Here is a 15,140-nt window from a genome sequence, read left to right as displayed (position 1 = left end):
TTTTATTTCTCACCTATTTACTAGAAGATATAATAGATTGTATACAATTCTGGTTAAAAAAACTCGATCAACAGTTAGTCAGATGGGGGTTTTGGTTATTACGGATAGGTAGGGTGTTTTTCATTATTTAGCCTAAGTTTAGGGGAGTTTTCGTAATTTACAACCAACTCATAAGGATAAATTAGTTCTCTTACGTTTTATGTTACAAAAGTTGACTGCTGCTACTCCAAGTAATCCTCAAGGGGGGGTTATATGATTATAATGGTCTGAGAGAGGGGTAATTTGCAAAAGAGCCAAACCACAAGGGGTTAAGTGCAATTACCCTTGATTTAAATCAAAATTGTTTTTCTTTTTTCTTTTTTTTTTTTATTATTCATAAAGTGTTTTAACCCCAGCCGTTTACGCAATTAACCCTACTTCAGTCACATTCAGCCCCGGTAATTTTCCTTCTTTCGACCGCCAAAATTCGTTTCTTTCTCTACTGTTTCGCGTGAAATTCCGGCGGGAGCGGTTTCCGATTTCAATCTGCCGCTGTATTTCCTTCAATGTCGACCTCTAAATCGGCGTTTGATGTTCTCATGTCCAACGCTTCCAGAAAGAAGAAACAATTCTTCCCTCCCCACTGCCAACCCTCGCCTAAAAAAATTAAACCCCTCGTCGGAATTTCGCAAACCCCGCATTCGAAAGATGTTTCTCCACATCCAATCGAAAATCGCGTAGAAAAGCAGCAAACTTCCGACCAGATTGGACAATGCACAAATTCGACTGATCCGAGTCGGGGTTTCGCGGGTTCAATTAGCCCCGACGAGAGTCTTCTGGAGTTGAAGAAAAAGGCCGGCCATTGCAACGTGAAGAGGGCGGTTTATTGGGGGGAGGGAGAAAGGGTGCCTTTCGTTTTTGTTGCAAAGGCATTTGATGCTGTATCGAATGAGTCGGGTCGACTTGCTATCACTGACATTGTGTGTAATATGCTGAGGGCCGTGATCGAGACTACACCGGATGATCTATTGGCCGTTGTGTATCTTTTGGCAAATAGGATTGCATCTGCACACGAGGGTTTGGAGCTCGGTATCGGGGATGCTTCGATTGTCAAAGCCCTTGCCGAGGCTTGTGGGACTAACGATGCATATATTAAGAAGCAATACAAGGTGATTTTGTTTAATAGTTTTGTGCAAACTGAAATTCGAACAGTCTCGGTGTGAAAATATGAATTTTACACTCCCTTTTTTTGTGTTCTGTTCGACTTGATTTTTAGATGTGATAAATGATCGGGTTGACTAGTAGGATGTGATTGTTGGTCCAATAACTAATTGAATTGAATGTTGGCGGGGTTGATGTACTTGTGGCTTGTTGCATGGTTCAAACAATTGCAAAATTTACTTGTGATGGTTTTGTGAATATTATTTAAACATTGATAAAAATCAATACTGCCAAAGCACCATCTTCAGAAGAAAAATAAAATAATAAGGGTACGTTTATCAGTTGAACACATTCGTTTGACATGATAACCAATATATTGAATTTCGTATTTTTCCCCTGTTGTATCCTAATTGTAGGATCTTGGAGATCTGGGTCTTGTAGCAAAAGCGATTCGGTCATCACAGCCTTTGATGCGTAAACCAGAAGCGTTAACTGCTGTCAAAGTGTTTGATACATTTCGGCTTATTGCTAAGGTACTCAATTATCATTATGACCCATGACTATTTTCTTGCAATGTTATAACCCAATAAATTAGTTCTATGATCCAATTAATCGATGATTTTAAAAGCGTGGGCCCTACATGAACGAAATATGAGATTCTCTGTAAGTTATTATGTTCGCTATTAGTGGTTTTTGCTTATCTTTTGATAGTACAAATACTGGTAACTGAGGAATGCATGAGGTACAAAGTGTTCTTGATAAAAAGTTTATGCCTAAAACAGGACAGAATGGTTCTGAATCAGCAACATAAAAAACCCAACAAAATCATGATATGCATAATGCAAATAACTTTCATGGAACTGTACTAGCACCTGATTTCCTTCATTTTTTCTGAGATTTGGAGTTCGATTATTTTAGTGTGTTCAATTGATTGTTTAGGGTCTATATTTGAAGATCAATGACATTGCAGAGATGATTTTCCATCATAATTGTTAGGGGTGCTATTGCATTATAACTAACGAGCTTATTGGATATTAATTAAAGAGGAAAAAAGAGAAGGAAAGTTGACAATTTGTGGTCAATATTTTTATTTCTAAATGTGGTAGGAAAAGGATTGTATGTACCAAATAAATATGAGATATTGTGGTATAAGTAGAAAAGGTTGGATTTCTTCATAATATATTTGTTTGGAAGAGCGATTCTATCTTTGTCACTAACCTCGCCGTGTAACAAGTGAAGGTATTTTTTGGAATTCTCATGTAGTTTTCTTGGTTAATATACGACTTCTCAGGAATCTGGCAAATATAGTCAAGAGAAAAAGAAGAATCAGATTAAGGCACTGCTAGTAGCAGCTACCGATTGTGAACCTCAATATTTGATTCGTCTGCTCCAGGTCAGTAAAACCGTTTATTTGATTTTCACATTTGATTCATGTCGCATATTATAAACTTGACTCGAGCCATATATATATGCAGACAAAATTGCGTATCGGTTTGGCAGAACAAACTCTCTTGACGGCGTTGGGGCGTGCTGCATTATATTCTGAGAAGCATTCATCTCCTCTTAAAAATGTTGCAGATCGTCTGGAAGAAGTAAGTAAACAGATACGAGTACCTCAATTTTAGGATTTTAGCCATTTTTCTGGAACCAAATATTATTGTTTTTGTTCTTCTAAATCAAAATAGCTTTTTATAAAGAATTCTTGGTGGCTAGGTACTACTTATCAAATCATTTCTTGCTGGAACTATTTTCCTTCAAAATAATTAGTTTCTGTACTACTTATACAAAACATACTGCAAATTAGAATAAACTGTTGGATCTTGAGATATTTTTCCGGCCTTCAAATTTTTATCTTTATCTTCTAAATGGTTCTTACATAATGTTTAACATGTTATTTATTCGTATAACAGCTGAATAGTTCTTAGTTAAATTTAATCTTTCGTCTTAAACTTTCTTTTCTGTTGTTGTCAGGCTGCAAAAATTGTCAAACAAGTGTATTCTGTAATTCCAGTATATGATGAAATTGTTCCTGCGCTTCTTTCTGGTGGTGTGTGGAATCTCCCAAAAACATGTAGCTTTTCACTTGGAATCCCAATCGGAGCTATGTTAGCCAAACCTATCAGACAAGTATCTGATATTATTGACAATTTTAAACATATGGAGTTCACCTGTGAATATAAGTATGATGGAGAACGTGCTCAGGTAATAAACGTATAAATATGCTTGAGTCGATCAATATAATAAAGTGATTTATGCTGTAAGTATGAACTTTGTATGTAGATACACTATATGGAAAGTGGCTCGGTGGAGATATACAGTCGAAATTCGGAGCGGAATACTGGAAAGTTTCCTGATGTTGTTGCTGCTGTCAAAAGGTAGGCTTTATCATAGCAGAACAAATGAAAACTAGATTTGCAACTGGTAGCTCAGATACGAAAAAAATAAAAAAAGTTGATATCTCTCCATTCATAAAACTGAAAGTTCCGTCTCCTCTTTTTATGCACCAAAAATTTGGGAGCTACTTAACGATTTCATAGTTTTTTAATAATATTGGCAATGTAAGGTTGTCTATTATCATTTTATTTAATCCCAAGATTGGTCACTCCTTTTTATGTGCACTAATTATTTTTCCGAGATAATTCTTCCTATATGTTGTCAAATTTTCTGAACTTCTCTGAGATCTCTAGACTGAGGCATTATATTATTTTTTTTGCAGTACTTACTGACATTTACCATTTGTGCGCAGATTAAAAAGTCCGTGTGTAACATCATTTGTTCTTGACTGTGAACTTGTTGCATATGACCGTGATAAACAGAAAATCCTCCCGTTCCAGGTGAAAAATCTTTGATAATTCATTTTTCTAAACTCTCTTTTGCTATTCATCAGTTTAACAAAAGAAACTGAAGCCGTGTAACCGATGATATGATGGTCGGCTGTCAGTCGGTCACAGAACACAGATTGTAATTTCCATATGCATATCTACTTTTTTATTTATTTAATTATTTCTTAGCCTTTTTCGTATCGCACCGCCTGCTTATGTTGTTATGGTATTCCTCACTCTCTTATGTTACTTATGCCAATATACGCATCCTAGATCAGCTTTTAGTCTTGTTTGTTCACATGCACACTTTGTCTGTAAAAAATAAAAGTAAGTTTTCGATTTTGGTATGTTCGTTCTACTTTTGCATTTCATGTTAGTTACCAAAATCTTTCTTGGTCAGGTTCTCAGTACACGTGCTCGAAAAAATGTTGCCGTGGATGAAATCAAGGTCAACGTTTGCATATTTGCTTTTGACATCCTATATCTTAACGGCCAACAACTTCTGCAAGAGCAGCTCTGTGATCGTAGAGAGGTATGAAATCCCTTACGGCTTAGTTATCTTAGGCCGCCTTGTCCATTTCTCCTTGTTAGTCACTAAATAATGTGTATGTGTCTCTAAACACTTTCTTTTGTGTTGTACAGTTGATAAACAACTCTATATGTTTGTCATAGTTTTGATGCTTCTATGTCGATGATCTAGCGTATTTCATGATGTTGTTCTTGTTTAACTATTAAACTGAATATAACGATTTTTTGTATTAGTTTGAATTCTGAATATTGTCTTTTTAAGTAGATTGTTGGCTAAAATATGGAATCTTTTTTTCTGGGTGATGATTTCATATGTTACTCTGATATCTTCCAATGCTTTTTCCAAATTTTAGCTTACTTCAAAATCGTCAACTGGCATCCAGAATCATTGTCTTTGCTATAAACTCTTCAGTATCTTTCTTAGTATATATTGTTCATTGTCATTTGAGTAGCTCTTCGTTGTTGTCTCGACATATGATATTATTTACTCAGCCCTCGATTCTATTTTGCAGCATCTTTACAAGTCATTTCAGGAAGAAAGTGGGTTTTTCCAGTTTGCCACCGCCACTGCTATAACATCACGTGATCGTGAGGAGCAAGAAATGGAAATACAGAAATTTCTTGATGCTGCTGTTAATTCTAGGTAAAACTGATTGTCATGGCTTCTAATTGTCAACTTATTTTAATGCATCAAGTGATCGACTACAGCTGGTCTATTAATACCTCACTAGTTATAGCTTTTATCTAAGCTGCTAAGTCATATATATAATTTTAGTTTCTTTCTTTTTTTCCCCCAGCTCTGAGGGGTTGATTATCAAAACTTTGAACAAAGATGCTACATACGAGCCTTCAAAGCGGTCTCATAACTGGCTGAAATTGAAAAAAGATTACATGGATAGGTAATGCCTTCTTGAGCTCATAACTAGTTTGGATTGATAAATACTTTTTTACGTCATAATTAATGTTTTCATTCGCTGCAGTATTGGCGATTCACTAGATTTGGTTCCAATTGCTGCATTCCACGGCAAAGGAAAGCGCACTGGTAAATTATTATTATCTATCTTTCTTCGTTCGTGATTGGTATGTGACAGACGGAACACATGTTAATCATTTCTCTTTGCTTGTAATTTTTATTTTTTCTAGGTGTCTACGGTACATTTCTCCTTGCTTGTTACGATAGTGAGAAAGAGGAATTCCAGAGCATATCTCAAATCGGTAAAGTCTACTTCTTGACCTACAGTGCTGCTTGCTCGATGGTTTTAGAAAACTGAAAAATTATTATGATTCTAAGCAATTGGGAATTTTTGGTTGTTATTAGGAACCGGTTTTTCCGAAGCTATGCTTGAAGAACGTTCTGCCAGTCTTGGCTCTAAAGTTGTTCCCAAACCAAAGGTTGGACTGAAATAGTTATTTACGTCTTTGAGATTTATGTATTTTCTTCTTATGGAGTTTTCACTTGTTACATGTTTTTGCTGTTGTCTATGCCATGTCCAGTCGTATTACAGATATTCGGATGCAATCAGTCCAGATGTATGGTTTGAACCAACCGAGGTAGCAATCATCATCTTTTAATAGTCAATTTTTCTCGCTTCTCTAGAAAACTTTGTTTGCTTAGCTGTTGGTTGATTTTATTTCATTATTATCTTCGTTATCTTCTATATTTGCCGTATTTTCTATTAGGTCTGGGAGGTCAAAGCTGCTGATCTCACAGTTAGCCCTATTCATCGTGCTGCCATTGGTATTGTGGATCCTAACAAGGTAAACATTAATTCTCTCAAAATGAAATTGATTATTAATTTTTAGTCTGTTTTACTGGCGTTCGATCGAAAGACTAATATTTTTATCCTATCTCCACTAAGGGAATCTCACTGCGATTTGCACGATTTCTTCGTGTCCGAGAAGATAAGAATCCGGAGCAGGCCTCCTCGTCTGATATGGTAACCAATCAGTGTCATATTTGGTTTTTTTTTCTGTCAGCCAACCTATCTTGCTTATTTTTGTTGGTGATCGACATTTTGTTGCTAATGCAGGTTGCGGATATGTATAAAGCACAGAAGCACAATCAAAAAGACGACAACCGAAATGAAGATGAGGATTATGATTGAGATCAATAAAATATTGTATTATCTGTTGTGATATTAAGCGATATTAAGCTCATGATGAAGATGGTGTGGGTTGATCGACTAGGTTTCGATGTGCACGTGCAACGGTCGGTGCAAAAAGAAGTATACGAGGTCCGAATACCTTTCCCTAGACAAGTGACTGATGAAAACGGTGCAAAATCATCTTTCGACGACATGTCTCAACTTGCTTGGGAAGTCGAGAAGAACTTTCATGTTGCTGAATTCAACAAGGTGACGGAATCTTGTTGCGTGCTTGTTCCTTGACTGGACAAACCAACAAATTATTTGGAGTCGCAACATCTATTGGAGCTTTATCAACCAATTGCTGAGGTTGCTCTAAAATAAGAAGGAAAAAGAAACATATAATTATTAGTAGAACAATTACATGTACAGAAAAATCATAGCTTATGTCCAACAGTAAGAACTCACAGTACGAGTAGACTGCTAACATAATGTATCACAGTTTTATAGGAATTCCCTACCCATAATTTTTCCATGTGACGACATACGTTTTATAAGAAGGAGGCTATGTTTAGTTTTCGATGAATCCCCGTTGAATGGGGTGAGTTTTTGGCAGATAAGTTGTTTGTTAAGTTCGATGCAGAATATTAACACAGATTAGAACACTTCCATCAAGATTACTACATTGTCCGTAATTCAGCAAGTAAAACAAGAAATTGTTGCTATGATAATATTGAAATCAAGTTACTGCCTCCAAATGATTTTGATGTAATGAAAATGAATAACAAGTATTGATGATATTTACATTGTCAGTGACAGAACTTAAGAAGGCAAATTTTCATGCAGCAGCAGGGGTTGACGAAAAGCGACTCACAGCAGCGTTATTAATGCTGACCAAATCCGAGCATTTACTACCGCCGTACTTGCCGACATTCGGTTTAAACAATGAGCCAATCATATTCTCAAGTCTCTCTGCACTGTATTCTAATAAACCAGTTGGCATATATCTTTCCAGGTAACTCTTGTAAGGTGCAATAACAGACTCAACTATCAGCTGGCGTGTTTTCCATCTCAAGACTTTATCGGACAGTATCCATTTGGATTGCTTCCTACACAAGTCATCGAATTCCTCGCAGAACACGACAATCCTCTTCTTCACCAGATTCCGATCAATCGCTCGACCATTTGGGTACAAGATGATGTCATCTTCTCGTAAATGCACCAAAAGCTTTTCCCAACTCTCTCTCATGTACCATGCTGCATAGTACTCCGTTGATTCCTCGTACGCAGATAACCTAGTATCCCCCATTAACTCTTCAAGATTTGTTCCTCTTATGCTGCTCCACAAGTACCAATGGTTGTTCATCATGAAAAAGTGGGGAAGGGCGTTTGCGTCATTGTACATTCCGGCCCATGTCACCAAGTTGATCTCAACTGCTCTGAATATGCTCCGAATTTCAGTCGAAAGTAGGCCCCACCCTTCTTCGAGTTTGACCTGATTCCAGACTTGATGGATCTCCAAAACCCGGATAAGAATCGAGCTGTTTTCTTCCTCGAGAAGCTGATTGCAGTAATCGGTCACGAAAGAAACGAGCACCGGAATATTCCCATATTCCGGCGGCTTTGATGCCCTCTGCAACTCCACTTGCACCAATAGCTGCCAGAAAATTTCACAAGCACCACTAACAACTTTCTTGACAAGATCCCTTGTCTGGTTTCGAATCTCGGTACAGAATTTCCCATCGAAAAGCTCGTTGAATTCTAGCCTCAGTTTATTCAGAGTCGAAAACACTCTGAGCAGACTCAAAAGCTTGATTGCTTCTTTCTTGCATCTACAAACTCTGCTACCGAAATCAAGAATATACGTGAATCCACATTCGCCCGCAATCTTTGCGAAGCAATTCATCGACACATCAGATCCAAATTTGCGGTACACCTCGCTGCAAAGATTGTATTCTTTCCGGAGCAAATGCCTGACAGTAAACTCCATGTGCTTATCCCACTCATCAATGTAGCTATTTACAGTTTCAACACTGTCGGTTTCAGACAATTTGATATCCAGGTAATCCAAATCGAGGGCTTGAAAAGTAAGTCGAAAATTTTCAATACGGGTTTCCGCATAAATGGACACGCAATTTTCGAGGCGACTGTTGGCAGCCAGTACTTCAACTATATCTTGCATTTCTTGAATATCCCTTTGCAGTGGGAAACTTGCTTCTGTCAAGAGATGCATGTAGTGGCTCTCGAGATTTTCGAATGCATTGGATAAAGCGTTGCCGCCCCCATCTCGGCAAAACAGCCCCCGTTTCCCCTGCAGTTGCTCCAGTATTTTCACAACTTTGGACACTACTTGTACGAGGTACCATTCATCGTCAGAAGCTGCATTGTTTTGCAAGAATTGGACAACATCTTCAAGCCATAGGACGACCAGTCTGCAATTATCGGTAAGAAGCTTCAGCGTTTCTTGCAAGCGTTTGATATTCGTGACATAAACCGACAAATCTGAAACCGCCACGTCAGCGCAAAGTGAGTCTTCGAGCTCGTAAACGAGGTCCAGGATCTTCGAAACAGCAGAAGCGGGCCCCATGGCTCGATCGATTTGTACGGCACATTCCGATCTACGGGCTGTGTTTGTAATGGTGGCTTGCGTCCACGCCAGATTACGACTCGTCTCTTTCAAATTCGAGGCGTTTGAATCGAGTGCATTGGCTATGGTTCTTGATTTCTCTATGCTGCTCCTGAGAATTTCTCTAGCAGAAAGAAGGTGATCAATATCCATGCTCTCAGAGAAGGCGATCAATTTTATTTATTTATTTTGTTTTTTTCTTCCCTAAAAATAATTACACTGCATTAATTTAATATGGGTTTACCAAACACTCAACAATGTTTGAGGGGAAATGAGTGTACCAGATTCCAACCAAACTTTGCTGCCAATGTAAGAAATTAATGGAAGCCAAAAGATCCCAACAATTCAAGAACTTGCTTACGTGTATGTATATCTCCAAAGTGTGTGTCTTTCTTCTAACCTGCCTTCCACTTTTAATATATATATATATATATATATATATACACACACACACACAACGACATTGAGATATTCGAGGAGGTACGAGGTTTTTTGTGGACAGGGATCGGTGCAGAAAATGAAAATTTTAAAGACCCAGTTTTTAAATGGTTAAATTACGGCCACCCTAGTTAAGGTTAATTACAAAAAAAACCCTACATGTCATTTTTGACTAATTATAATTGTCCCTTCGACTTTAAATCTTTTTATACGTATATCTTTATGGTGTCAAGTTCAATATAATTTTATAAATTCCGTGAAATACTTTTTAGTTTGTACTCGTTTTTTACAAAAAGATATTTTCAGAAATACCACAATCTAATATTTACAAGTTAAGAAGTACATCTACGGTCATCTTGTTTCAAAATTGTGAAATTCAAATGAAATAAAAATAGTGAACGTCTAAGAAGATTCATAATTTAAGGAATGATTGCTATTACTAAAAATAAATATTTTTGTCCATAATTTCATCTTACTTAAGGAGTGGCGTAATTTATCATTTTTAAATATTTAATTAGATTCTATTTTAAGAAACGAGTAACCGACCTAGAGGGGTTGTATCATGCATGCTCCACGTAGTGACACCCACACACAAACGTGGCAGTTCATCTCATTCCCAACACCCTCAATTTTATTTTTCCCAATAAATATATATAAATATTAAATTCTCAATTGAAGGAAAATTATTTCCAAAGAGAAAAGATCACCATGGCTGAAATTATCAACAAGTGCAGAAGAAACCATGTCAAACTCATCTTTCTTCTCTTCTTCATCTTCTTCATCGTGCATGCAGGAGGAGCAAACCAGAGGCAAACAGAGTCTGCACAGAGCAGAATGTCAGTTATAGAAGCTGCCAAGACTCTGTTCTCTCTCCCCACCACCATTTCCCCATTCACCTGGTTCCACAAGCTCAAGTCACTCTTCATACATCCCCCGAACCTAGATTTCCGTGAAGGCGGCGGCGGCGGTGAAGGGTCGGCGGAGAAGGTTAAAGAGGCGGTGGTGAAGAGTTTGGATAAGAGCAAGTCAACAGTTGAAGAATCTGCTAAAACCGCCGCGGAATTGGCGGAGGAAGCTGTGGGTAAGACTGTAAATAAGCTGTCAGGTAAAGGGGAACAACACCACACTGCTCATCATGAACCAGAACTCTGATCTGATCAATCAACTTTTTTTTTTCTTTCTCGAAACCCTTTTCGTATTAATGTATTACTGTATTATTATGTGTTTGCTATTATTGTTTATATGTACACACCTGAAGAAGTTGGTTAACTCCATTCCTCGTGCTTTAAGAACACAAAACCTACAAGACAATGCAGATATGAACCAAAATAAAAGAAAAATCGTTTTATTCGACTCGATTGGCATTAGTTGATTCGATCTCCGATGGTCGATCTGTAAAGCAAACTAACGGATCTACCTGCTTTTATTAACAAAAAATGAAAACAATGCAACTAATAAACTTGTAATGCTTCTCTGTTCTCCCTTCACATCAACTTGCTAATGCATTCGGTGGTTGAAGCTGCTGAAAGCGCCTGCAATTCACGACACGAAAAAAACACGTTCGTTAGTCTTCGGTTTATTATACCTAGTGTGCAAAATCACACAGTGGCTGATTTCTATTGAGTGATTGATTATCCAGCGAAATTCATTTCTTAATGAGAATACAGAGCAACATTTGGACAAGCAAATCAGAAGCATTATGAATCCATTCGAACAAAATCACGGAATTCAGCCGATTTCATATCTAAGAACAAAAAAAGATCATATTTTTCTTAACGAAGAAGATTTTCAAATGAATCCTTTCGAGCAACGCAGATAAAAGGTGCTAATTTGAAAATAATCGGAAGAAAACAATAAAAAAAAAAAAAAAAAAAAAAAAAAAAAAAAAGGAACGGCGAGGGCACCACCTGAAGTGGGGGTTGATTCATCAGTGGGCGGCGGCGGCGGCGTGTTCTTTGGCGTGCTGCTGGTGCTCGAGGTGGCGGCGCTCTTCAGGGAGGGCGACGAGGTAGGAGAAAGCCATTCCTCCGAAACAAATGTGGAAGAGAGGATCGGCGGAGTTGGTCTCGATGTACTTGGCGTGGTAATTGTCGAGGCCACGCGCTAGGGTTTTCTTCACGTAGCCAAGGGTGAACATTGGCTTAAGATACGACGGCAACTCCGTCACCTTCTTACTCCTTATCTCCTTGAAGAAACTCCTCATCGCCATTTTTTTTTTCTGCCGATCTATTCGAATTGGGAATGAAATCGCCAAACCCTAGCTACCAATTTCTGTTTCTCTTTCTTTCTGAGAGGGTGTGTTTGGGAGAGCGCGCGGGTATACCGATTTTCATGCATACCTAAATAAAAAAAACTAGTATTTCACCCCTGCGATGCACGGGGAATACTATTTTCGATAATTGATATATAATATGATAGAATTCGGTAAAAAGCCAAAGTCCATTCTGTTTGATTTAAGAAAATGCTCTTTACGGGTTAATAACTGCTATTTACCGTTCAAAGTAAAAAACAGTTTATCTCTCTAAAACCCCTAAAATTCGAAATTCTCTCCAATTACCCCCCATTCCAAAAATTTCAGAAAATTTTTTTTTTTTCGAAAAATTTCGAAATCAACCAAAATCGAGCTTGGGCTTCGATTTTTTCAGGTAATTTCAACACCTACATGTGTTATATGCAATGGGTAACTCGATTTTACAACCAATTTCATGTTTAAAAGCCCTACAAATCGATTTGTAGGGCTTTTGAATTTTTCGGAAGTTAGAGCCAAACGCCCAAACCGGGCGCTGGCTGCATGAACCGACGCCCAAAGTGGGCGTCCGTTCATGCTGCCGGCGCCCGGTTTGGGCGTGAAATGAGTGTTTGTACGCCCGGTTTGGGCGTTTCCCGGGCGAACCGGCGCCCGGTCCAGGCGTCGGTTCGGCCGGGAAACGCCCAAACCGGGCGTTCGATTTAAATTTTTTTATTTATTATTTTTTTTTTTTTTTTTTCTGATTTAAAAGAAATATTTTTTTTCTGAATTAAAATAAGTTAGAAAATTATAATAATTTTATGTTTACAGGATGTCTAATTGGGCGAAAAAATTCGGACTGGGAAAAGGGAAAGGACTCCTGATTCGTCCTCCTGCAGATCCGGTGGAGGAGAATACTGCGGAACGGGAGGGAAGGACACATAATAGAAATGTTACCGGTTCTAAACGTCGTGGGGAACGCACTGGTGCTTTTGTACCCCCACGTACGATGATTCAGGAAGAGACAGAGACAGAGGCCGATCAGGAGATGGATGCACCCATGGATGCATATATGCAGCCGCAGGAGTACGAGTACGATCCACAACTACGCTTTCAGCAGAAGTATCAGTTTCCGGTGCCGGATTTTCCATCCGATGACGATTACGAGGATGTTCGGACTCCGACTCCGCCTCCTGTCCCGATGGGTGGTACTTTCGATGGTTCTAATCCTGTCTCGAGGTCCCGCACCGCTCCGAGAAAAAAACTTCCTTCTCGACCTTGGATGTTGACCGGTGAGACACCCGGTGGACCTAAATACGCTCACTTGATTCCAAGTTTTGGAGCACACATTGCCTACGACATTTGGGAGGGAAAGGTAATACTTATTAATATTAATAAATTTTGATCGTCTGGGCCCGAATCCTCTTTGATTTTGCAAAATCGGCTAGTATCTCGTTAAATTGATCTTTCATCATTGAGTGATACTGTGCCCAAAATGTGTCGAAGCCACCCGTCGACGATTCCAACCATCTCTTCAATGCTCTATGGTTGCTCTCCACCCTAATATGTTAAGAATATGCTATGTTTCAATAAACTACATGACAGTAAGTTAAGTATATATATTTAACAACTTATAAATAAATATCTGCTTGTCGATGTATTACCCAAATGGAAAATTAGATCCGTCCATGCTTTTACAAATTTCTCTTTGTATACGAGCCAAGTGTATTGGAGATACTCAATCAAATCTGGATAATTCGCGTACTCGTCCAACAAAGCTGTGTAATTCATGGCGAAATCTTCTTCAGACACTGATTTTACCAAGGTTTGCCACGTACCAAGTACAAAAGCCGTGCCGCGACGCCTACTATTGCCGAGACATCTTGAAGCACGACGCCCCACATTCATGTTAATGTGCCAAAGACATAAGAGATGAGGTACGGTCGGAAATACATTCTCTAGCGCCTTTATGAGCCCTAACTCTCGATCCGTCACAATGGCACTAGGTAGAGTATGAGGGGGGAAAAGTCTCTTCAGCTTTTGCAACACCCAGGTGTAATGGTCTTCATTTTCATGGCACAAAAATGCGACTGCTACAGTAAAATTTTTCCCGACAGGAGTAACACCAACAATCTCCAACAAAGGCAATTTGTACTGATTGGTTTTGTAAGTACTGTCAAGTAGTAATACGTACGGAAACTTACTTAACAATTCGACAGATTGAGGGTGAGCCCACATCAAATCAGTAACTGCATGTGTTGTTTCATCAGTACGGAACCACTTGTAATAGTTATGCTCCTCAAGCAACCCAATCAAATGTTGCATTACTGTACGGTCACCCCTAGATAGTCTTTTCAATTTCGCCTTCTGATTGTATATTTGTTTCGAATAAGCATCGAGACCCAAACCATTTTGTCTCAAGTTAGCCAAAATCTTCTTGGGCGGCACATGACTTTGTGACAGATCACTAATGATCTTCGCCTCCTCCTGAGACAATGCACTCATCCCATGCCCGGACTTGTATATCGGAACATGATTATGCTTCCCGTATATTACTCTGACCCCCCATCTATCATCCCATCGTAGTTCTCCGACAATATGAAAACCACAGCCTATTTTTTTGCTACCGGTCCTTCTCGGGCGCGCGTCTGGATTAGTTGATGGACATTCTCGTTTTTCCCCGAATAGGTCACAAGTCAAAAAAATCTTTTTTTTAGGACTGCTGCTTTTTACTATTTTCACAAAAAGACCTCTTGCAACGAACCTCACCCAAACCACTACCTCATCCTTCGAGTCAAACAACTGAGTAGTGGTAAAATAATCGGTATGATCAACTTCAAATGTAGTCGTATCGTCCTGAAAAAAACGTAAAAAAATTGATTTAAAAAAAAAAAAAAAAAAAAAGGTTTAAAATTCAAAAGCCCAAGTCGGGCGCCCGGCAGTGCAGTGCACGCCCATGTTGGGCGTGCAGTTGGCCTACAAACGCCCATAATGGGCGTGTAACAGCCAACTGCACGCCCAACATGGGCGTGCACTGCACTGTCGGGCGCCCAAGTTGGGCTTTTGAATGTTTAGCCCATTTTTTTCGATCGAAAACACGGAATTTTTACCTCGCTGTGTTCGCTATCTCGATCTTCATCCGATGAACTCATTTATGTTCGTATATCACACCAATAAGAATGATTTGTGAAGAAATCGTCTTGAGAGCAATTTTTTTTAGAGAGAGAGAGAGAGAGTTTTTTTGAACGGTAAATAGCCTTTTTCAAACGGTAAAA

At 38.7% G+C, this 15,140-nt stretch overlaps 5 protein-coding genes across 6 annotated transcripts; 2 read left to right on the top strand and 3 right to left on the bottom strand.

Annotated features, from left to right (window-relative positions):
* The first annotated feature begins 279 nt into the window (after positions 1–279).
* LOC105955017 (DNA ligase 1) lies at positions 280–7,153 on the top strand. The gene is made up of 17 exons (XM_012978746.2): positions 280–1,148; positions 1,557–1,673; positions 2,432–2,533; positions 2,616–2,732; positions 3,112–3,342; positions 3,421–3,515; positions 3,887–3,974; positions 4,363–4,494; positions 5,003–5,133; positions 5,288–5,389; positions 5,471–5,532; positions 5,634–5,705; positions 5,809–5,882; positions 5,985–6,041; positions 6,171–6,248; positions 6,350–6,427; positions 6,521–7,153. Exons 1-17 carry the CDS (start codon positions 546–548, stop codon positions 6,593–6,595), a joined length of 2,214 nt encoding a protein of 737 aa, XP_012834200.2. The 5' UTR covers positions 280–545; the 3' UTR covers positions 6,596–7,153.
* A 182-nt stretch (positions 7,154–7,335) lies between these two features.
* Positions 7,336–9,624, bottom strand: LOC105955112 (exocyst complex component EXO70I). 2 transcript variants are annotated; one of them, XM_088816551.1, is made up of 2 exons: positions 9,482–9,624; positions 7,336–9,324 (listed from the first exon to the last, which is right to left on the bottom strand). In XM_088816551.1, exon 2 carries the CDS (start codon positions 9,159–9,161, stop codon positions 7,413–7,415), a length of 1,749 nt encoding a protein of 582 aa, XP_088672677.1. In that variant the 5' UTR covers positions 9,162–9,324; positions 9,482–9,624; the 3' UTR covers positions 7,336–7,412. The 2 variants fall into 2 exon arrangements, with proteins under 2 accessions (XP_088672677.1, XP_012834301.2); XM_012978847.2 differs by having other exon boundaries at positions 7,336–9,596.
* Positions 9,625–10,262: 638 nt separating this feature from the next.
* LOC105957163 (uncharacterized) lies at positions 10,263–10,792 on the top strand. The gene has a single exon (XM_012981087.2). It carries the CDS (start codon positions 10,347–10,349, stop codon positions 10,788–10,790), a length of 444 nt encoding a protein of 147 aa, XP_012836541.2. The 5' UTR covers positions 10,263–10,346; the 3' UTR covers positions 10,791–10,792.
* A 165-nt stretch (positions 10,793–10,957) lies between these two features.
* On the bottom strand, positions 10,958–11,981 carry LOC105957171 (ATP-dependent RNA helicase). The gene is made up of 2 exons (XM_012981097.2): positions 11,546–11,981; positions 10,958–11,170 (listed from the first exon to the last, which is right to left on the bottom strand). The coding sequence occupies exon 1, from the start codon at positions 11,845–11,847 to the stop codon at positions 11,566–11,568; it is 282 nt and encodes a 93-aa protein (XP_012836551.2). The 5' UTR covers positions 11,848–11,981; the 3' UTR covers positions 10,958–11,170; positions 11,546–11,565.
* Positions 11,982–13,256: 1,275 nt separating this feature from the next.
* LOC148770950 (protein FAR-RED ELONGATED HYPOCOTYL 3-like) lies at positions 13,257–15,017 on the bottom strand. Its single transcript, XM_088817425.1, has 4 exons — positions 14,976–15,017; positions 14,630–14,721; positions 13,604–14,434; positions 13,257–13,425 (listed from the first exon to the last, which is right to left on the bottom strand). The coding sequence occupies exons 1-4, from the start codon at positions 15,015–15,017 to the stop codon at positions 13,257–13,259; spliced, it is 1,134 nt and encodes a 377-aa protein (XP_088673551.1).
* Between the last annotated feature and the right edge of the window lie 123 nt (positions 15,018–15,140).

Source organism: Erythranthe guttata, chromosome 4 (assembly GCF_056151865.1).
Source record: "Erythranthe guttata isolate IM_541 chromosome 4, IM_541, whole genome shotgun sequence".
In the NCBI taxonomy this organism is placed as follows: Eukaryota; Viridiplantae; Streptophyta; class Magnoliopsida; order Lamiales; family Phrymaceae; genus Erythranthe; species Erythranthe guttata.
Note: the sequence above shows the minus strand (reverse complement) of the source record. Positions and strands in the feature narration are given on the sequence as shown.

What these genes read in the sequence shown, in the direction of transcription:
- LOC105955017 (XM_012978746.2), top strand. Translation starts at nt 546, where the DNA reads ATGTCGACCTCTAAATCGGCGTTTGATGTTCTCATGTCCAACGCTTCC. An exon ending in CATTTCGGCTTATTGCTAAG is followed by an intron (nt 1,674 to 2,431) that starts GTACTCAATTAT and finishes ACGACTTCTCAG; the next exon opens with GAATCTGGCAAATATAGTCA. An exon ending in AGAAAATCCTCCCGTTCCAG is followed by an intron (nt 3,975 to 4,362) that starts GTGAAAAATCTT and finishes TTTCTTGGTCAG; the next exon opens with GTTCTCAGTACACGTGCTCG.
- LOC105955112 (XM_012978847.2), bottom strand. Translation starts at nt 9,353, where the DNA reads ATGGATATTGATCACCTTCTTTCTGCTAGAGAAATTCTCAGGAGCAGC.
- LOC105957163 (XM_012981087.2), top strand. Translation starts at nt 10,347, where the DNA reads ATGGCTGAAATTATCAACAAGTGCAGAAGAAACCATGTCAAACTCATC.
- LOC105957171 (XM_012981097.2), bottom strand. Translation starts at nt 11,847, where the DNA reads ATGGCGATGAGGAGTTTCTTCAAGGAGATAAGGAGTAAGAAGGTGACG.
- LOC148770950 (XM_088817425.1), bottom strand. Translation starts at nt 15,017, where the DNA reads ATGAGTTCATCGGATGAAGATCGAGATAGCGAACACAGCGAG. An exon ending in GAGGTAGTGGTTTGGGTGAG is followed by an intron (nt 14,435 to 14,629) that starts GTTCGTTGCAAG and finishes ATGGGATGATAG; the next exon opens with ATGGGGGGTCAGAGTAATAT. An exon ending in AATTATCCAGATTTGATTGA is followed by an intron (nt 13,426 to 13,603) that starts GTATCTCCAATA and finishes TTAACATATTAG; the next exon opens with GGTGGAGAGCAACCATAGAG.